This window comes from Lithobates pipiens, unplaced genomic scaffold (genome assembly GCF_037356315.1).
Source record: "Lithobates pipiens isolate NorthernLeopardFrog02 unplaced genomic scaffold, aLitPip1_a1.2 Scaffold_55, whole genome shotgun sequence".
In the NCBI taxonomy this organism is placed as follows: Eukaryota; Metazoa; Chordata; class Amphibia; order Anura; family Ranidae; genus Lithobates; species Lithobates pipiens.
Window position 1 is genome coordinate 1,787,972 of NW_027507877.1, and position 22,923 is coordinate 1,810,894.

Genomic DNA, 22,923 nt, shown 5'->3' on the forward strand with positions numbered 1-22,923 from the left:
TATGCAGATGATCTGCTCTTATATATCACTCAACCCCGCATTAGTCTTCCAGCCATCCTAGAGGAGCTTGCCCGGTTTGGCACTCATAGTAACTTTAAACTTAACCTAAACAAGACGGAAGCTTTAAATATCTCTTTACCCCCGAAAGATCTGGACTTTGTTCGGGAGCGGTTCTCCTTTAAATGGCAACCACGCTCGATCAAATATCTTGGGACAGAGATTCCTTCAGCTGATCATGACGTATATACCCTAAACTTTAGCCCATTGCTGACTTCTATCAGACGTTCCCTCGAGAGTTGGCACAACCTCAAGCTCTCCTGGTGGGGGAGAATGAGTGTTATTAAAATGGATATCCTCCCGAAGGCATTATATTTATTTCAGGCTCTTCCCATTCTTTTACCGGGGACTTTCTTTCGGACGCTACGAGCTTTGGTAAACAAGTTCCTCTGGCAACACCAACCTCCCAGACTTAAGCATAAGATTTTATGTGCCCCCAAACTTAGGGGGGGTACGGGCCTCCCGGACTTCCAACTATATCATACATCAGCGGTATTTTCCCGACTTCTAGACTGGTTTCCGCAATCGAACATCAAACCTTCCACCTCAGTTGAGCAGGACATGGCAGGGGTGGACCTGCGTGCCCTGCTATGGGGGTATAACACCAGATATCGCACGATGCAGGGGCTCTCCCCCTTAACGAGGGCGGCCCTTACATTGTGGTACACTAAAGCTACTCCTTATGCCTTATCCACAGATCCCAGCCCATTAACGCCCCTGTTTGATAATCTGGCCCTCTCCTCCATAGCAGCTAAAACGTCCTGCGGGAACTACAAGCGTGACAGTTGGCCGACAGCAAACCAGTTTGTCCACCCCTCCACTGGACATTTCCGTCCTCCCTCTGACTCACAAGCAGCCACCTCCTCGGACTGGTTGACCACGATTTCCTTAAACCAGCTATGCAGAGACCTTCACCTCTCGGGCAAAACACACAGACCACTCACGTTGTTTGAGGATCTCTGCAAACTAGCCCAAACCCCCAGACACACTCTGTCATTAATTTACAAAGATGTTCAATCTCGCTCATACGACGCCCTCCCGACCTATACGAGTAAATGGTCTAGAGACCTGAATTTAGATATCACCCCAACACAGTGGACTACCTCCTTCACCCACACGCATCACTCCTCTAGGTCAGGGTTTTCCCAAGAGAAGAACTATAAATTGCTCTCGAGGTGGTACAGGGTCCCGGTCTCGGTGCACAGGATGTTCCCTTCAACCACAAACATGTGTTGGCGCTGTCACGGAGCACAAGGTTCTTATATTCACATGTGGTGGGACTGCGATAAGGTTCGCCCATTTTGGAATAAAATATATGAAATTTATAATGAGGTATATCAGACCACGTTGCCTCCTTCGCCTTTGTCTGCTCTTCTATCCATTCTCCCAGGGACAATTCGGTCCCAGAAAGGTAGTCTTTTAAGATTCTTTCTTTCAGCAGCCCGTCACACCATTTCCCTGTGCTGGAAGAGGGAATCCGCTCCCTCTATTTCAACTTGGGTGGATAACATTAATGATATCATGCTCATGGAGGAATTGCAGGCGAAGGCGGATGATACTTATGATAAGTTTACTATGCTGTGGTCTGTCTGGCGGCATCACTCTCAAAAGGAAATATTTCTTAACAATCTTAAACTCACTTGAACAATCCTTCTGCCATGACTGAGCAGAGAGTGGTGGCGCCGGGAGAGCCACAGGTAACACCGGAAGAACATACATAATTGTTTCCACAACTGTAACTAGGCGACTGTGGTGCTTTTATCCTTCACATAAACCAAGTATTTTGATACATGTGTTGATCATTTTGTTTTCACTAAATGAATCTGCTGTGCACTCCCCCCTTTCCCCCTCACCTGTCTTCTTTTCTTTCCCATCTTCCTCTCCCCATCTCCCTGTAGTACTTACCTTCTCCCCCCCCCCCTCCCTTGATCTATTGTGTTTAACAATGTGTATTAGTAGTCGTTGTTGGTGACATGAGTTATATGCCTACTCATTATCAGGTACACTATGTTATCCCACCTGGCATATAGTCGTACACAAGTTTTCAATATTAACTTTGTAATCTTACCCTTCCCCATCCCCCCTTCCCCTCCCCTCCTACCTACCCTTGGGTTATACAGCATACTATGTCCATCTACTTGGACATGTTATACGCTCAGGAAAATGTTTGCAACTTTCTGCACTGTTAATCGCGTTTAAATGTTCATACGCTAAGTACCATCTGAGTGGTTGTAATTGTTTACCACTACCCCCCATTTCCCCCCCCCTTTTTTCTTTATTCTGTACCCTTAATTATTTTTACTGCAAAATGATTAATAAAATATATATTCAGCCTTAAAAATGGCGCCACCAAGATACAGAGTCCTGTGTATCTTGGTGGCTCTCCTGTCCTCATGACGGCTCTTGGCAGCTCTTGGCGGCTCTCGGGTCCTCTTGGCGGCTCTCCTATCCTCTTGACGGCTCTTGGCAACTCTTGGCAGCTCTTGGTGGCTCTCGGGTCCTCTTGGCGGCTCTTGGGTACTCTTAACGGCTCTTGGCAGCTCTTGCCAGCTCTTGGTGGCTCTCGGGTCCTCTTGGCGGCTCTCCTGTCCTCTTGACGGCTCTTGGCAGTTCTTGGCAGCTCTTGGTGGCTCTCGGGTCCTCTTGGAGGCTCTTGGGTCCTCTTGGCAGCTCTCAGATCCTCTCGCAGTCCCGAGCGGAGCTGAGAGTAGCCGAGTGTACTCGGCTCGGCTCACAGTCATGCCCATTCCCTTTGTTATGTCCATCATAGGGTGTTACTGGGCGCGACCGTGAGCAGAGCTGAGTACACTCGGCTATGTATCTCAGCGGGGCCCCCTATTGGGCGGGGCCCATGGGCTTGAGCCCAGTCAAGCCCAATGGTAAGTCCTGCCCTGCCCTCCCAGTAATCTGTCCACCAGATCCGCGATGTGCTCAACCCAAGCGCCTGGCAGACAACATACTGTTTGACGCTTTAGGTCTTTGTTAAAGATTGGCCTCTCTGTCCTTCTAAGAATTGAGTCCCCTACCACCAGAATCTGTCTTTCCTTTCCCTTCGCTTCCCCCCCCACTCTCAATGGAGGAGTTCTTCCCCAGGTAGCTAGGAGAGTCCCTCAGCTCCAGCAGGGCTAGTCATTGACTGGGATCACCAATGTCACTCAATGTAGAGTACTTATTGGGATGCTCCTGCCCTGGATCGGCATTCCCTGGCACTTGCCCCTCTACCCTTCCCGACTGTGACCCGTCTACTATTTTCTAGTGCCTGCACCTCTTTGTCTCCACTCACTTCTGTGCTGGCCCCTGCCGGCACCTGCCGTGTACGTTCCTGACTCTCCTTTAGTATGGACAGCATAATGATTACAATACTCAAAACTTCATGAAATACGGCTGCAGTTCAAGCTTTTGTTGTCCACCACGAGGTTTAATCAATATATTGGGAAAAAAAATGATACATTATATAAAATATAACTGAAAGCTAAATGTGTAATGTAGCTGTGATGAAAATATTACATTGTATTTTTTGCATAGAATCAGATTTAACCACTTAAGCCCCAGACCATTTGGCTGGCCAAAGACCAGAGCACTTTTTGTGTTTCGCATTGCGCCGCTTTAACTGACAATTGCGCGGTCGTGCGACGTGGCTCCCAAACAAAATTGACATATTTTTTTCCCCCACAAATAGAGCTTTCTTTTGGTGGTATTTGATCACCCCTGCGTTTTTTTTTTTTTGTGTTTTCTTGCGCTATAAACAAAAAAAAGCATACATTTTGAAAAAAAGCTATATTTTTTACTTTTTGCTATAATAAATATCCCCAAAAATATATATATAAAAAAATAATTTTTTCCTCAGTTTAGGCCAATACGTATTCTTCTACATATTTTTGGTAAAAAAAAAAAAAAAAAAAACGCAATAAGTGTATATTGTTTGGTTTGCGCAAAACATTGACGTCTTTCCTTCCCCACAAATAGAGTTTTCTTTTTTTGATCATCGCTTCGATTCCTTTTTTTTGCGCTATAAAAAAAGAGCGACAATGTTGAAAAAAAACAACACAATATTTTGTACTTTTTGTTATTAAATAAATATCCCCAATTTTTATTTTTTTTTAAAAGCAAAATTTTCCTCAGTTTAGGCCGATATGTATTTTTCTACATATTTTTGGTAATAAAAATCGCAATAAGCCTATATTGATTGTTTTTTTGCAAAAGTTATAGCGTCTATAAAATAGAGGATAGATTTATAGCATTTTTATTATTATTATTTTTTTATTAGTAATGGCGGCAATCTGCGATTTTTTTATCGTGACTGCGACATTTTGGCAGACACATCGGACACTTTTGGCATGATTTTGAGACCATTCACATTTATACAGTGATCAGTGCTTAAAAAAATTGCATTGATTACTGTAAAAATGTGACTGCCAGTGAAGGGGTTAACCACTAGGGGGGGAGCTGTAGTGTTTAAGTGTTTCCTAGGGAGTGATTCTAACTGTGGGGGGGAGGGGCTGTGTGTGACACGTCACTGATCACCGCTCCCGATCAGTGTCCTGTCACTAGGCAGAAAGGGGTAATGCTTGCATACATTAGCATCTCCCCGTTCTTCCTTACCGAGAGACGATCGCGGGTATCCCAGCGGACATTGAGTCTGCGGGACCCACGATCCCGCTCACGGAGCTCCCGGCAGGCACACTCTCGCAAGCTGCCTCTTAAAGGGCAACGTACAGGTACATTAATCTGCCTATATGTATATACTGTATACAGATATATTTCTGCCGCAGTATATCTGCACGAGGCGGTCAGGAAGTGGATAAATGAACATTCTACCTGTGAACCGATATATCTCTGCCAGGTTCTTGTGATTCCTGTGTTTTATCGGCAGGTGACACTCCGTCATGGCTTTTCACATGGCAGTTGTTGCAGTGGTCATCGGCAGTGTCAATGGAGGGTAGAGCCAGCCCTCCTGTACCACACCCAGGGGCCCCATCAGTTCAGTAAGGGACCCCGGTGTAGACAAGGGACTCTTTAATTATATTTGGGCACATGCACAGTACTCCCATGGGCGGTGGCTCCCGGTGATTAAATAAAAGTCCCCTGGACCCTATCAGCTTAGTAGAAGGGTCCAGGGACAGAGAGGGGACTATTTACTTATTTTTAAGAAGGTGAAGTAATCCTCAACGCCGCGGTTCATGACAGTTGTAGTAAATCAAAAATCCGGCTTCTTCTCCTACATGGATCATCCCGGGTGGGAGGAACCGGAGAAGGCAAAATATAAGCCAATTAAACATCAGCTTTAAATGATCCTCACGCAGGTTTAGTCAAGCAGCTTCTAGTTGACCGTCACCAGTGGGGGATATTGATAGCCCACCATGACTTCCATGGTTGTACTATTGTGTCCATCCATAAGCCCAAATCCATAGAATCCATGACCTCCATACATTGCACTGAGGACGGCTAAAGCTCCATACAGTTTGGAATAGATAGCGCTAAAATATTAGCATATATGTGGACTATAAACCAGCAATACATAATGGGCAAACAAGCCAAACAAGCAAACATATCACCTATGAACACTGTATCTAAACAATGTTCCTTTGTATCTCTCCATCAATATTTATAAACAAGAAAAAGAGTGCTGCATCAGATCAGATCAGGTTTTGGGGTATCCTACCCCTATGAGAGCACAAGTGTTGTTGTAATGTTCTATTTGTATTGTATATTGCTCAGATTCTAGTCATCTGTTTTAATATTTTTGTATCAATAAACACTATATTTTATAGTGGCTTTGCATGTGCTGGTGGTCTGTCAAAGTCCCATCTAGGGGGTTCTTCTTGGTCAATGTTTATAAACAATGTTACTTTGTATCTCTCCATCTCCTGTCTGATCAATGTTTATAAACAATGTTACTTTACTCTATCTCCTGTCTGATCAGTTAGTCTGGTTGAAAAAAGAGCCGTCATTATACGGCGGCAGGTCGGCACGATCCCACGAGCCTTCATTATACCACGGCAGGTCAGGATGATCCCACGAGCCGTCATTATACAGCAGCAGGTTGGCACCATCCCGTAAGCCGTCATTATACAGCGGCAGGTTGGCACCATCCCGTGAGCCATCATTATACCGCGGCAGCTCGGCACGATCCTGCGAGCCATCATTATACGGAGGCAGGTCGGGACGATCCGGCGAGCCGTCATTATACGGTGGCAGGTCAGGACAATCCCACGAGCCGTCATTATACTGCGGCAGGTCAGAATTATCCCGCGAGCCGTCATTATATGGTGGCAGGTCGGCACAATCCCACGAGCCGCCATTATATGGTGGCAGGTAGGTACAATCCCGTGAGCCGTCATTATACTGCGGCAGGTCAGGACGATCCCGCGAGCCATCATTATATGGTGGCAGGTCGGCATGATCCCATGAGCCGTCATTATACGGCAGCAGGTCAGCACCATCCCCTGAGCCGTCATTATACCGCGGCAGGTCAGCACAATCCCACGAGCTGTCATTATACGGCGGCAGGTCGGCACGATCCCGCGAGCCATCATTATACGGTGGCAGGTCAGGACGATCCCATGAGCCGTTATTATATGGCGACAGGTTGGCACAATCCCGCGAGCCGTCATTATACTGTGGCAGGTCAGGACGATCCCGCAAGCCACCATTATATGGTGGCAGGTCGGCACAATCCCGCAAACTGTCATTATATGGTGGCTGGTCGGCACCATCCCGCGAGCCGTCATTATACCGCGGCAGGTCGGCACCATCCCGCGGGCCGTCATTATACCGCGGCAGGTCGGCACCATCCCACAAGCCGTCATTATACCGCGACAGGTCAGCACGATCCCGCGAGCCGTCATTATACGGCGGCAGGTCGGCACGATCCCGCGAGCCATCATTATACGGCGGCAGGTCGGCACGATCCTGCGAGCTGTAATTATACGGCGGCAGGTCGGCGCGATCCCGCGAGCCATCATTATACGGTGGCAGATCAGGACGATCCCATGAGCCGTCATTATATGGCGGCAGGTCGGCACAATCCTGCGAGCCGTCATTATACTGCGGCAGGTCAGGACGATCCCGCGAGCCGTCATTATACCGCAGCAGGTTGGCACCATCCAGCGAGCCGTCCTTATACAGCGGCAGGTCGGCACAATCCCGCGAGCCATCATTATACCGCGGCAGGTCAGCTCCATCCCGCGAGCCGTCCTTATAGAGCGGCAGGTCGGCACCATCCCGCGAGACATCATTATACGGTGGCAGGTCGGCACAATCCCGCGAGCCATCATTATACGGTGGCAGGTCAGGACGATCCCATGAGCCGCCATTTAACGGGGGCAGGTCGGCAGGATCCCACAAGCCGTCATCATACCGCGGCAGGTCGGCACGACCCCGCGAGCCATCATTATACGGCGGCAGGTCGGCACAATCCCGTGAGCCGTCATTATATGGCGGCAGGTCAGGGCAATCCCATGAGCCGTCATTATATGGCGGCAGGTCGGCACAATCCTGTGAGCCATCATTATACTGCGGCAGGTCAGGACGATCCCGCGAGCCGTCATTATATGGCGGCAGGTCGGCACGATCCCATGAGCCGTTATTATCGGCAGGTCGGCACCATCCTGCAAGCCATCATTATACCGCGGCAGGTCAGCAGGATCCCGCGAGCCGTCATTATATGGCGGCAGGTCGGCACGATCCCGTGAGCCATCATTATACAGCGGCAGGTCGGAACGATCCTGCGAGCCGTCATCATACGGCGGCAGGTTGGCACAATCCCGCGAGCCCTCATTATACTGCGGCAGGTCGGGACGATCCCACGAGCCGTCCTTATACCGCGGCAGGATGGCACGATCCCGCGAGCCATCATTATACGGTGGCAGGTCAGCATGATCCCGCGAGCCGTCATTATACGGTGGCAGGTCAGGACGATCCCATGAGCCGTCATTATATGGCGGCAGGTTGGCACAATCCCACGAGCTGTCATTATACTGCGGCAGGTCGGCACGATCCCGTGAGCCATCGTAGCTGTATGTCGGCTCCTTTAAGCGGGATAGAAGGCGCATGCCCGCTGCATCGCGGGGGTGCCAATGCTCGTGGCCGGCAGTCACGATGACCGCCAGCCACGAGCGATTGCTGGCCAGGCGGAAGAACAGGGACGTGTGTGTGTAAACACACACACATCTCTGTTCTGTTCTGTAAGGAGAGACAGATTGTGAGTTCCTAATAGCTAGGAACTGTAGAGATCTGTAATTTCCTCTAGGTCAGTCCCCTCCCCCTATAGTTAGAAACACACACTAGAGAACAAATTTAACCCCTTGATCGCCCCCTAGAGTTAACCCCTTCCTTGACAGTGAATTTTATACAGTAATTAGTGCATTTTTATAGCACTGATCACTGTATAAATGACAGTGGTCCCAAAATAGTGTCAAAAGCATACGATGTGTCCTCCATAATCTCACAGTCCTGATAAAAAAATCGCAGATCGCCGACATTACTAGTAAAAAACATTTAAAAAAATGCTATAAATCGTTCCCTTATTGTGGAGACGCTATAACTTTTGCGCAAACCAATCAATAATCGCTTATTGCGATTTTTTTTTACCAAAAATATGTAGAAGAATATGTATCAGCCTTTAATACCAAAAAGTACAAAATATTGTATTTTTTTCAAAATTGTCACTTTTTTTTATAGCGCAAAAAAAAAAAAAAAGAATTGAAGAGATCATCAAAAAAGAAAACTCTTTTTGTGGGGAAAGAAGGACGTCAATTTTGTTTGAGTACAACGTCGTATGACCACGCAATTGTCAGCTAACTGCTTGCCGACCGCCGCACGAACATTTACTTTGTCACAATGGCACGGACAGGCAAATGGACGTACAGGTACGTCCCTTTAAATTTGCGCATACCCGCCACGAGCTCCGTGAGTATGATCTTGAGTCTCACGGACTGGATTTCCATGGGGATACCCGCGATCATGTCACGGTGAGGAAGAACGGGGAGATGCCAATGTAAACAAGTATTTTCCCATTCTGCCTAGTGACAGGACACTGATCACAGCTCCCTGTAATCGGGATCGGTGATCAGTGACCTGTCACACACAGCCCCTCCCCCCACAGTTAGAATCACTCCCTAGGACATGCTTAATCCCTACAGCGCCACCTAGTGGTTAACCCCATGACTGCCAGTCACATTTACACAGTAATCAATGCATTTTTAATCACACTGATCGCTGTATAAATGTGAATGCTCTGCCAAAAGTGTCCAATGTGTCCGCCATAATGTCGCAGTCACGATAAAAAGTTGCTGATCGCCACCATTGCTAGTAAAAAAAATATATATTATTAAAAATGCCATAAAACTACCCCCTATTTTGTAGACGCTATAGCTTTTGCGCAAACCAATTAATAAACGCTTATTGCGTTTTTGTTTTTTACCAAAAATATGTAGAAGCATACGAATCGGCCTAAACTGAGGAAAAAATTGTTTTTTATATATTTTTTGGAGACATTTATTATAGCAAAAAGTAAAGAATAATGTGTTTTTTTTTTTTCTAAATTGTCGCTCTATTTTGTTTAGAGCGCAAAAATAAAAACCGCAGAGGTGATCAAATACCACCAAAAGAAAGCTCTATTTGTGGGGGAAAAAAAGGACACCAATTTTGTTTGGGAGCCACGTCGCACGACTGCGCAATTGTCAGTTAAAGAGACACAGTGCCGAACCGCAAAAAGTGCTCTGGTCATTTGGCAGCCAAATGGTCCGGGGATTAAGTGGTTAAAGTGAGGCAGTGCCGAATCACAAAAAATGGCCTGGTCATTGAGCAGCCAAATCTTCCGGGGTTGAGGTGGTTAAAACCACTTTCATTTAAAAAAAAAATAGTTAAGGTGCACTTAAAACTAACCAAATGCCTCATATGTGCTAATGAATTGCCTTTTTAAACATCACAAGTAGGAATGAGCTCGGTGTTCGCCCCGAACACCGGCTGTTCGCCCGTTCGGCGAATTCAGAACTTTGTGGACCGTTCGCACCAAATTCGTGTGGCACGAACGGCTCACAATGCACTACGCCATCGCAGTGCATTGCTGGCTCATGATTGGCCAAGCATCCACTGTGACCCCGCATGCTTGGCCAATCACAGCGCCGGCAGCGAGGAGAGCCATAATTGGCCACAGGCCCTGTGGCCAGTTATAGCTCAGGGGGGTTAAGTACACGCCCCACACTATATAAGGCCGCCAGCGCAGCGGCCTTGTGTAGTATGTTGCGGCGGTCAGGGAAAGAGCAGGATAGGCAGGGACAGTGTCTTTGTGGCTTGAAAACCTAGCGCTGTGAAATTGGGTGTTGTGTGCCTCCAGCACAGTATACACCTGAAGCTACCCTTTATTACTAGTGTTCTGTACACTATATAAGGCCGACAGCGCGGCGGCCTTGTGTAGTGTGTTGCGGCGTGCAGGGAAAGAGCAGAATAGGCAGGGACAGTGTGTTCTTTTCTCAGGCATCTTGAAGTTAAAGTGGTGTTGTGTGTCTCCAGCACAGTATACACCTGTATCTACCTTTTATTGATGTTTTTCTTTTATTAAGGCATCTGCAGGAGTTAGTGGGTGTTGTGTGCCTCCAGCACAGCACAGTATACACCTGTATCTACCCTTTATTGCTGGTGTTCTCTAATAAAGCCATCTGCAGGAGTTAGTGGGTGTTGTGTGCCTCCAGCACAGCACAGTATACACCTATATCTACCCTTTATTGCTGGTGTTCTCTAATAAAGCCATCTGCAGTAGTTAGTGGGTGTTGTGTGCCTCCAGCACAGCACAGTATACACCTATATCTACCCTTTATTGCTGGTGTTCTCTAATACAGCCATCTGCAGTAGTTAGTGGGTGTTGTGTGCCTCCAGCACAGCACAGTATACACCTATATCTACCCTTTATTGCTGGTGTTCTCTAATACAGCCATCTGCAGGAGTTAGTGGGTGTTGTGTGCCTCCAGCACAGCATAGTATACACCTATATCTACCCTTTATTGCTGGTGTTCTCTAATAAAGCCATCTGCAGGAGTTAGTGGGTGTTGTGTGCCTCCAGCACAGCACAGTATACACCTATATCTACCCTTTATTGCTGGTGTTCTCTAATAAAGCCATCTGCAGTAGTTAGTGGGTGTTGTGTGCCTCCAGCACAGCACAGTATACACCTATATCTACCCTTTATTGCTGGTGTTCTCTAATACAGCCATCTGCAGGAGTTAGTGGGTGTTGTGTGCCTCCAGCATAGTATACACCTGTATCTACCCTTTATTGCTGGTGTTCTATAATAAAGGCATCTGCAGGAGTTAGTGGGTGTTGTGTGCCTCCAGCACTGTATACACCTGTATCTACCCTTTATTGCTGGTGTTCCTTAATACAGGCATCTACAGGAGTTAAAGTGGGTGTTGTGTGCCTCCAGCACAGTATACACCTGAAGATACCCCTTATTGCTGGTGTTATCTGTTGCATATCATGCATATTAGCCTTTAAAATTAGCACTTTTGATTGTGGACTATTACTCTGTTGAGATCTCTCTGTGATAGGTCAATAGTCAGATTATTCAAAATAGATCCACACAACTCGATTCATGCAAATGGCCACATCATTTTAATTCCAATCGCCGAGTCATCCACAGCATTACATACCTAAATTCATTTGCAGACTTATTGGACTAAACATCTTCTTTGGCTTATCTGCATAAAGTGAAACACACAGATAACATGTACAGAATAAATATCTCTATTGAAATGCACTTCAGATTTCACAGTGCAGTTTTAAAACATCATATAATCAAATACAATGACTGCCAGTTAAGTCTGATTACTGTTCGATTATGCCCCGTACACACGGTCAGACTTTCCGACGAAAAATGTGTGATTGGATCTTGTAGTCGGAAAATCCGATCGTGTGTGTGGGGGCTCCATCTGACTTTTTCCGTCGGAATTTCCGACACACAACGTTTGAGAGCTGGATCTAAAATTTTCCGACCACAAAATCCGATCGCTTAAATTCCGATCGTGTGTAGACAAAGGGCCACGCATGCTCAGAATAAATTCCGAGACGAAAGCTATTGGCTACTGGCCCGTTTATAGTCCCGTCGTACGTGTTTTACCTCACCGCTCTCGGGAATGATCAGATTTTCCGACAACTTTGTGCGATCGTGTGTATGCAAGACAAGCTTGGGCCAAAATTTGTTGGAAAATTTTTTGACTGATTTTGTCGTCGGAATCTCTGACCATGTGTACGAGGCATTAGAGTATATCTGTCTATCCAGACAATGTGACACGGCTGTGCCATGTCATGGTGTCAGAAGGGGAACACACAGGGTTTTCACTCATGCAGGTTGAGGGGCCTCGGGGTGTCTATCAGTGGCGGCTGGTGCTCAATTTTTTTTTTGGGGGGCCATAACTGAAAAAAAAACATCAAGCGCAGGCACTGTATCCATAAAGTGCCACCACTGTGCCCCATCAATTGCTGCTAATGTGCCCATCAATTGCTACCAGTGTGCCCCATCAATTGCTGCCAGTGTGCCCCATCAATTGCTGCCAATGTGACCATCAATTGCCGCCACTGTGCCCCAACAATTGCTGCCAGTGTGCCCCATCAATTGCTGCCAATGTGCCTATCAATTGCTACCAGTGTGCCCCATCAATTTCTGCCAATGTGCCCATCAATTGCCGCCACTGTGCCCCATCAATTGCTGCCAGTGTGCCCCATCAATTGCTGCCAGTGTGCCCCATCAATTGTCGCCACTGTGCCCCAACAATTGCTGCCAGTGTGCCCCATCAATTGCTGCCAATGTGCCCATCAATTGCTACCACTGTGCCCCATCAATTGCTGCCAGTGTGCCCCATCACTTTCTGCCAATGTGCCCATCAATTGCCACCACTGTGCCCCATCAATTGCTGCCAGTGTGCCCCATCAATTGCCATCAGTGTGCCCCATCAATTGCCATCAGTGTGCCCCATCAATTGCCATCAGTGTGCCCCATCAATTGCCACTACTGTGCCCCATCAAATGCTGCTAGTGTGCCCCCGCCCAGCACTTAACTGTCTTGGCACTGTCCTCCGCGCTCCAAGTCCTCATGTCTTCTCCAGTCCTCTTCCCATACTCTGCTATGATTGGACAACTATTATTAGGCGTCCAATCTCAGTGCCTGTCACTTCAGCCAATCAGGTGACATGGTAAGTCACTGATGAACACTGACTGGTGTCACTGATGAGCCCTGACTGGTGTCACTGATGAGCACTTATTGGTGTCACTGATGAACACTGAATGGTGTCACTGATGAGCACTGACTGGTGTCACTGATGAGCACTTATTGGTGTCACTGATGAGCACTGACTGGTGTCACTGATGAGCACTGACTGGTGTCACTGATGAGCACTTATTGGTGTCACTGATGAGCCCTGACTGGTGTCACTGATGAACACTGACTGGTGTCACTGATGAACACTGACTGGTGTCACTGATGAACACTGACTGGTGTCACTGATGAGCCCTGACTGGTGTCACTGATGAGCACTTATTAGTGTCACTGATGAACACTGACTGGTGTCACTGATGAACACTGACTGGTGTCACTGATGAACACTGACTGGTGTCACTGATGAACACTGACTGGTGTCACTGATGAGCCCTGACTGGTGTCACTGATGAACACTGACTGGTGTCACTGATGAGCACTTATTGGTGTCACTGATGAACACTGACTGGTGTCACTGATGAACACTGACTGGTGTCACTGATGAGCACTGACTGGTGTCACTGATGAGCACTTATTGGTGTCACTGATGAGCCCTGACTGGTGTCACTGATGAGCACTGACTGGTGTCACTGATGAGCCCTGACTGGTGTCACTGATAAGCACTGACTTTTGTCACTGATGAACACTGACTGGTGTCACTGATGAGCCCTGACTGGTGTCACTGGTGAACACTGACTGGTGTCACTGATGAGCCCTGACTGGTGTCACTGATGAGCACTTATTGGTGTCACTGATGAACACTGACTGGTGTCACTGATGAGCCCTGACTGGTGTCACTGATGAGCACTTATTGGTGTCACTGATGAGCCCTGACTGGTGTCACTGATGAGCACTGACTGGTGTCACTGATGAACACTGACTGGTGTCACTGATGAGCCCTGACTGGTGTCACTGATGAGCATTGACTGGTGTCACTGATGAACACTGACTGGTGTCACTGATGAGCCCTGACTGGTGTCACTGATGAGCACTGACTGGTGTCACTGATGAACACTGACTGGTGTCACTGATGAGCCCTGACTGGTGTCACTGATGAACACTGACTGGTGTCACTGATGAGCACTTATTGGTGTCACTGATAAACACTGACTGGTGTCACTGATGAACACTGACTGGTGTCACTGATGAGCACTTACTGGTGTCACTGATGAGCACTTACTGGTGTCACTGATGAGCACTGATTGGCGTCACTTGCTGGGCACTGTTGGGGCTGCACTGATGAGCAATGCCCTGATTACCTGTACAGATCTCCCCTGCGGGGAGATACCACTGATCAGCTCCCCTACCCTCACAATCTGTCGGTGTGAGGCGAGGAGAGTCAGTGAATGACACTTCCACATTTAGATGTGACCAGCTGTGATTGAACACAGCCGATCACATGGGTAAAGAGCCGCATCATCGGCTCTTTACTGAGATCGGGGTCGCACAGTTGCCAAAGGACACAGCGCCCATGGTGGCGGCGCTGCGTGCCCCCTTCAGGCACGTGAGAGCAGGGACACTGGGGCGACATCATACGATCTTGTCCTAGATTGAGAGGAGATTCCACCCGCCATATAGGGAAATTATGTTGGGCGGGATCTCCTCTCGCCCATGGACTCCGCGTGATCCCAATCTTGGTAAAGAGCCAACGACGCAGGCGCACAAGAGCAGCGACGCTGGGGGGGCGACATCCTATGACCTCGTCCCAAACTGAGAGGAGATCCCTCCCACCGCCATGTCCCTACAAGGCGGGCGCTAGGTAGGTTTATAAAATGTTCCCCTCTCTGGCCTTATCTTCTTAATAACAGCAAACACGCCATGAATCCCCTGCTGTGTACAGCTCTATGTATGGCAGAAGATGACGTCTCCTTACCGCGCTCTTTACGGGAAATCCAATTCCAGGCTCCTGGATGAAATGAACGGAAACACTTATTGTAAGAATTGTATATAACACCGACACCAAGAATGAGAGATCTCTGTGCGTCTTCACATCCCGTGTGCGATTGGATCAAGGGGGCGCTCTTTACGAAGGCCAAAAAAATTAAACAAAAAATAGTAAGTTGAATTTAATATTAAGTTATATTTATTTGATATTCCCACACCTCCCAACTTTTTTGAGATGAGAATGAGGGACACCTATCGGCAAAAGTATGGAGACATAGGACACGCCTCTTGTCACGCCCCCTTAAAGGAGAATTGTACAGGAAATAGAGATTGGTTAAACACACAAGTTCTTTTTTTTTACTGCTACTTTTCCTTTATATTGGCTTTTTGGAATTTACAAATGCAGCAATTTAGAGATCGGATGAAAGGTTTAGCTCTGGGAAACACTTTTTGAAGGATAAAAAGTGTATTTTATATACATCTACCCTGTTTCCACGAAAATATGACCTAGTGTGATTGTCGGTGATGGCTGCAATATAAGCCCTACCCCCGAATAAGACTTGGTAAAAGTCCATGTAGGTCTTATTTTCAGGGTGGGGCTTATTTTCGGGGGACACAGGGTAGGGCTTATTTGGGGGGTAGGGCTTGTATTGTAGCCATCACCGACAATTACCCTAGGTCTTATTTTCGGGGGAAACAGGGTATATGGATCAGACCAAAATGAGGGACAAATGAGGAGGAATGACAGACAGAGGGACATTGCTCCAAATCAGGGACAGTCCCTTGAAATCAGGGACAGTTGGGAGATATGTATTCCTCATAGGGGGGTCTATGTATAAAAAGTTCATGACACAGATTTGCACCGCTCCAACAAAATTGTCATATTCTGTGTTATAGAACTCTTGTATGACTATAAGCGCCATCTATTGGCCATTATGTGGTATTTGTTTTTTTGTTTTTTTTTTAACTACTTAAAGCGGACCTAAAAGTCAGCAGCTACTAATACTGCAGTTGACTTTTAATATCAGGATACTAATGCCGCGTGCACGCAAGTGGAATTTCCGTCTGAAAAATCTTGGATGGTTTTTCCGAAGGAATTGCGCTCAAGCTTGGCTTGCATACACACGGGTCACACGAAAGTTCTCTGAACTTTTGACCGTCAAGAACGCGGGGACGTACAACACCATAACGAGTTCAATGCTTCCGAGCATGCGTAGAATTGGTTCCGAGCATGCGCAGAATTGGTTCCGAGCATGCGCAGAATTGGTTCCGAGCATGCGCAGAATTGGTTCCGAGCATGCGTAGACTTGTTTCCCAGCATGCGTGTTTTTTTGCACGTCGGAATTGCATACAGACGAACGCATTTTCGGATAGGAACTTTTTCCGACTGAAAAATAGAGAACCTGCTCTCAATCTTTTGCTGGCGGGGATTCTGCCAGTAAAAGTCCGATGGAGCGTACACACAGTCGCAATTTCCGAACCAAGAGCTCACATCTGACTTTTTCTGGCCGAATTTCCGCTTGTGAGTACGGGGGCATTACCTATCCTGGGCGCCCGCGATGTCGGCACCCGAAAGCCCCCTCGGCACTCGGGCGCTGCCACCGCCATCTTCGGTAAGGGAATCAGGAAGTGAAGCCTTGCGGCTTCACCTCCTGGTTCCCTACTGCGCATGCGCGAGTCAGGCTGCACGATCCCACTGGTCCCTACTGTCTTCTGGGACCTGTGTGTCTCCCAGAAGACAGCACGGGGGGGGGGGGGGGAGTAGGCGTAGGTCGTCGAGGTGATTTATGCCCGGAAGTGGGAACACATACCTGTATTGGACATGTATTTGCTCCCCCCTCGCCCCCTGAAAGGAGGATTCCAAAAAGCGAAAGTTCCATTTTTGGGTGGAACTCCACTTTAAGGACCAGGCCAGGTACTTGGTTTTTACAAGTAAAAATCTGTATTTTTTGCTAGAAATTAACTTTGAACCCCCAAATATTATATATATATATACACATTTGCTGCAGCCTCCTACCTTTTCTTATTCTGAAGAAATCCCTGTGTGTTTGTCTGTGCCCCTAGTCTCAGTGGGTCTAATGGGAGGGGTTTCATAATTAACTGTCAGGTGTGGCAGCTGCAGGGCACTAATGAGGAAGTCTGCTGGGCCTGCATCCCTTTAGACGTGTTCCTATTGGGAGTATCTGTCCAAAAAAAAAAAAAAAATGAAATTTTTATTGCAGGGGATGCCTGAAATCTGACTTGGGCAGACTTCTGGGAAAATCGGTGAGCCAATCACACAAGGAGGAAATGATGTTTCTGGGGAGTGGTCAGCACACATTCTGTGTACAGAACAACTCCAGGCGGCCATATTGCATTGCATTCTCAGAAAATGACAGCGGCTGCAGATCGGAAAGGAAAGGTCATTTTTAATAACATTCAAATACAGTATGATTAGTGTCGACAATTATATGAGCTATATTAATTTTTCTTTATTTTGCTATTATAACGGAGATCAGAAAATAAATTAACATTCACGTGATAAAAAAAACAAAATAACATTCCTTACTTTTGAAGAAGCTCACAATTCTTTTTTTTACTGTTGGATGAGAAAATAAAAGTAGAGAGATGAGTAAGGATCATGTCGAAAAGCATCAGCTGTTTGCTTTTTAATGCTCATACAGTATGTAGCCAATACATTTTTGCATCAAGGACTTTGGAGTTGCCGGCTCTTCTCTCTTATATACTACAAATACACAGATTTTATGTGTAGGTGAATGGAGGAGGAGATTGGAGGAGGAGATTGGAGGAGGACATTGGAGGAGGAGATTGGAGGAGGAGATTGGAGGAGGACATTGGAGGAGGACATTGGAGGAGGACATTGGAGGAGGACATTGGAGGAGGAGATTGGAGGAGGCGATTGGAGGAGGAGATTGGAGGAGGACATTGGAGGAGGACAAGGGAGGAGGACATTGGAGGAGGATATTGGAGGAGGAGATTGGAGGAGGACATTAGAGGAGGAGATTGGAGGAGGACATTGGAGGAGGAGATTGGAGGAGGAGATTGGAGGAGGACATTGGAGGAGGAGATTGGAGGAGGAGATTGGAGGAGGACATTGGAGGAGGAGATTGGAGGAGGAGATTGGAGGAGGACATTGGAGGAGGAGATTGGAGAAGGACATTGGAGGAGGAGATTGGAGGAGGACATTGGAGGAGGACATTGGAGGAGGAGATTGGAGGAGGAGATTGGAGGAGGACATTGGAGGAGGAGATTGGAGAAGGACATTGGAGGAGGAGATTGGAGGAGGAGATTGGAGGAGGACATTGGAGGAGGAGATTGGAGAAGGACATTGGAGGAGGAGATTGGAGAAGGAGATTGGAGGAGGACATTGGAGGAGGAGATTGGAGGAGGACATTGGAGGAGGAGATTGGAGAAGAACATTGGAGGAGGACATTGGAGGAGGACATTGGAGGAGGAGATTGGAGGAGGACATTGGAGGAGGAGATTGGAGAAGGCCATTGGAGGAGGACATTGGAGGAGGAGATTGGAGGAGGACATTGGAGGAGGAGATTGGAGGAGGACATTGGAGGAGGAGATTGGAGGAGGACATTGAGGGAGGAGATTGGAGGAGGACATTGGAGGAGGAGATTGGAGGAGGACATTGGAGGAGGACATTGGAGGAGGAGATTGGAGGAGGACATTGGAGGAGGAGATTCGAGGAGGACATTGGAGGAGGAGATTGGAGGAGGAGATTGGAGGAGGACATTGAAGGAGGAGCTTGGAGGAGGAGATTGGAGGAGGACATTGGAGGAGGAGATTCGAGGAGGACATTGGAGGAGGACATTGGAGGAGGAGATTGGAGGAGGAGATTGGAGGAGGACATTGGAGGAGGACATTGGAGGAGGAGATTGGAGGAGGAGATTGGGGGAGGAGATCCCGAGGATGAGGGACGAGGGAAGCAATATGCAGGCATTAGGCTCACTATACTGCACTAGAAAGTTTTTCCAAATTGTTTTACTTTATGAACATTTGTTTGATTTTCCAAGTGTTGGTTTGATTAAATCGATGTTCATTTTTGGCCGCGATGACCAGAAAATTCAAAGGAGTGGGATAGATTTCCAATGTTGTCAGGGAATTCAGAATGATCGGAGCGCCAGTTATCTGGCGGTATTACATAGTAGGTGAGGTTGAAAAAAGACACAAGTCCATCAAGTCCAACCTATGTGTGTGATTATATGTCAGTATTACATTGTATATCCTGTATGTTGCGGTCGTTCAGGCGCTTATCTCATCGTTGTTTTTTTTAAACTATTGATGCCCCCCCCCCCCCCCCCCCCCGCTGAGACCACTGCCTGTGGAAGGGAATTCCACATCCTTGCCGCTCTTACAGTAAACCTCTTTTCTTTTAATTTTAGTGAATGGCCACATGTCTTGTTAAATTCCCTTACGTGGAAATGTTTTATCCCTAATCATATTCCCTCTAAAGAGTCCCTTCTCCAGAGAGAATAAGTTCAGAGCTCACAACCTTTCCTCATATCTAATATCCTCCAGACCCTTTATTAGCTTTGTTGCCCTTCTCTGGACTCTCTCTAGTTTTAGCACATCCTTCCTGAGGACTGCTGCCCAGAACTGGACAGTATACTCCAGGTGCGGCCGGACCAGAGTCTTGTAGAGGGGAGAATTATCGTTTTATCTCTGAAGTTGATCCCTTTCTAATGGCAATATTCTGTTTGCTTTCAGCAGCAGCTTGGCATTGCATGCCTTTGCTGAGCCCATCATCTACTAGGACCCCCAGATCCTTCTCCATCCTAGATCCCCCCATTGGTTCTCCCCCCAGTCTGTAGATTGCATTCAGATTTTTGCCACTCAAATGCATTATTTAAAAATTTTCTACATTGAACCTCATTTGCCATGTAGTTGCCCCTCCCCCCATTCATTTGTTCAGATCTTCTTGCAAGGTTTCCCCATTCTGCGGAGAAGTTATTGCCCTGCTTAGCTTAGTATTGTCCGCAAATACAGAGATTTAACGGTTTACCCCATCCCCATCCTCCAGGTCCTTTATGAACAAATTAAATAGGATTGGCCCCAGCACAGAACCCTGGGGGACCCCACTACCCACCCCTGACCTTTCCGAGTACTCCCCATTTATCACCACCCTCTGAACTCGCCCTTGTAGCCAGTTTTTAATCCATGTACTCACCCTATGGTCCATGCCAACCCACCTTACTTTGTACAGTAAACATTTATGGGGAACTGTGTCAAATGCTTTTGCAAAATTCAGATACACCACGTCTACGGGCCTTCCTTTATCCAGATACACCACGTCTACGGGCCTTCCTTTATCTAGATACACCACGTCTACGGGCCTTCCTTTATCTAGATCCACCATGTCTACGGGCCTTCCTTTATCTAGATACACCACGTCTACGGGCCTTCCTTTATCTAGATACACCACATCTACAGGCCTTCCTTTATCTAGATACACCACGTCTACGGGCCTTCCTTTATCTAGATACACCATGTCTACGGGCCTTCCTTTATCCAGATACACCACGTCTACGGGCCTTCCTTTATCCAGATACACCACATCTACGGACCTTCCTTTATCTAGATACACCACGTCTACGGGCCTTCCTTTATCCAGATACACCACGTCTACGGACCTTCCTTTATCCAGATACACCACGTCTACGGGCCTTCCTTTATCCAGATACACCACGTCTACGGGCCTTCCTTTATCTAGATACACCACGTCTACGGGCCTTCCTTTATTCAGATACACCACGTCTACGGGCCTTCCTTTATCCAGATACACCACATCTACGGACCTTCCTTTATCTAGATACACCACGTCTATGGGCCTTCCTTTATCCAGATACACCACGTCTACGGGCCTTCCTTTATCCAGATACACCACGTCTACGGGCCTTCCTTTATCCAGATACACCACATCTACAGACCTTCCTTTATCCAGATACACCACATCTACGGACCTTCCTTTATCTAGATACACCACGTCTATGGGCCTTCCTTTATCCAGATACACCACGTCTACGGACCTTCCTTTATCTAGATACACCACGTCTACGGGCCTTCCTTTATCTAGATACACCACGTCTACGGGATTTCCTTTATCCAGATACACTACGTCTACGGGCCTTCCTTTATCTAGATACACCACATCTACGGGCCTTCCTTCATCCAGATACACCACATCTACGGGCCTTCCTTTATCTAGATACAGTGGTGTGAAAAAGTGTTTGCCCCCTTCCTCATTTCCTGTTCCTTTGCATGTTTGTCACACTTAAGTGTTTCGGAACATCAAACCAATTTAAACAATAGTCAAGGACAACACAAGTAAACACAAAATGCAATTTGTAAATGAAGGTGTTTATTATTAAAGGTGAAAAAAAATCCAAACCATCATGGCCCTGTGTGAAAAAGTGATTGCCCCCCTTGTTAAAACATACTATAACTGTGGTTGTCCACACCTGAGTTCAATTTCTCTAGCCACACCCAGGCCTGATTATTGCCACACCTGTTCACAATCAAGGCATCACTTAAATAGGAGCTGCTTGACACAGTAAGGTCCACCAGAAGATCCTTAAAAGCTACACATCATGCCGAGACCCAAAGAAATTCAGGAACAATTGAGAAAGAAAGTAATTGAGATCTATCAGTCTGGAAAGGGTTATAAAGCCATTTCCAAAGCTTTGGGAATCCAGCGAACCACAGTGAGAGCCATTATCCACAAATGGCGAAGACATGGAACAGTGGTGAACCTTCCCAGGAGTGGCCGGCCACCCAAAATTACCCCAAGAGCGCAGCGACGACTCATCCAAGAGGTCACAAAAGACCCCACAACAACGTCCAAGGAACTGCAGGCCTCACTTGCCTCAGTTAAGGTCAGCGTTCATGCCTCCACCATCAGGAAAAGACTGGGCAAAAATGGCCTGCATGGCAGAGTTCCAAGGAGAAAACCACTGCTGAGCAAAAAGAACATCAAAGCTCATCTCAATTTCTCCACAACACATCTTGATGATCCCCAAGACTTTTGGGACAACATTCTGTGGACTGATGAGACAAAAGTGGAACTCTTTGGAAGGTGTGTGTCCAAGTATATCTGGCGTAGAAGGAACACTGCATTTCATAAAAAGAACATTATACCAACAGTAAAATATGGTGGTGGTAGTGTGATGGTCTGGGGCTGTTTTGCTGCTTCAGGACCTGGAAGACTTGCCGTGATAAAAGGAACTATGAATTCTGCTGTCTACCAAGAGATCAGTGGCGGCTGGTGAAGTTTTAAGATGGGGGGGCGCTAGACCACGCCCACCCTTTTGACCCATCCCACTTCTCATAAGCCCCACCCATTATAGAATCCACCAACTCCGTCCCCTGTAGTACATCATATACAAGGCTCTACAGTATACACAGGGCCCTATACTTCATATACCAGGCTCTACGTTATAGACAGGGCTCTGTACATCATATACCAGGCTCTACATTATACACAGGGCCCTATACTTCATATACCAGGCTCTACATTATAGACAGGGCTCTGTACATCATATACCAGGCTCTACATTATAGACAGGGCTCTGTACATCATATACCAGGCTCTACATTATACACCAGGTTCTAATGACACATCAATATGTCTGACAGCCCAGCCACACTCCTCGTTCACCAGAGAAAAAAAAACAGGAAACACAAAAAAGGTGCTCGGGAAACAGCAATAGGCAGAGGTCACCGCA

At 47.1% G+C, this 22,923-nt stretch overlaps 1 protein-coding gene across 1 annotated transcript in view; it reads right to left on the bottom strand.

Annotated features, from left to right (window-relative positions):
• LOC143957710 (cytosolic phospholipase A2 gamma-like) overlaps positions 1 to 22,923 on the bottom strand; it is a 136,713-nt gene that overhangs the window by 40,666 nt on the left and 73,124 nt on the right. The window contains exons 10-12 of the mRNA XM_077467405.1: positions 17,739 to 17,768; positions 15,180 to 15,212; positions 11,706 to 11,753 (exon numbers count right to left, since the gene is read on the bottom strand). Coding sequence (XP_077323531.1) covers positions 11,706 to 11,753; positions 15,180 to 15,212; positions 17,739 to 17,768 — 111 coding nt within the window. The remainder of the gene's footprint in view (positions 1 to 11,705; positions 11,754 to 15,179; positions 15,213 to 17,738; positions 17,769 to 22,923) is intronic.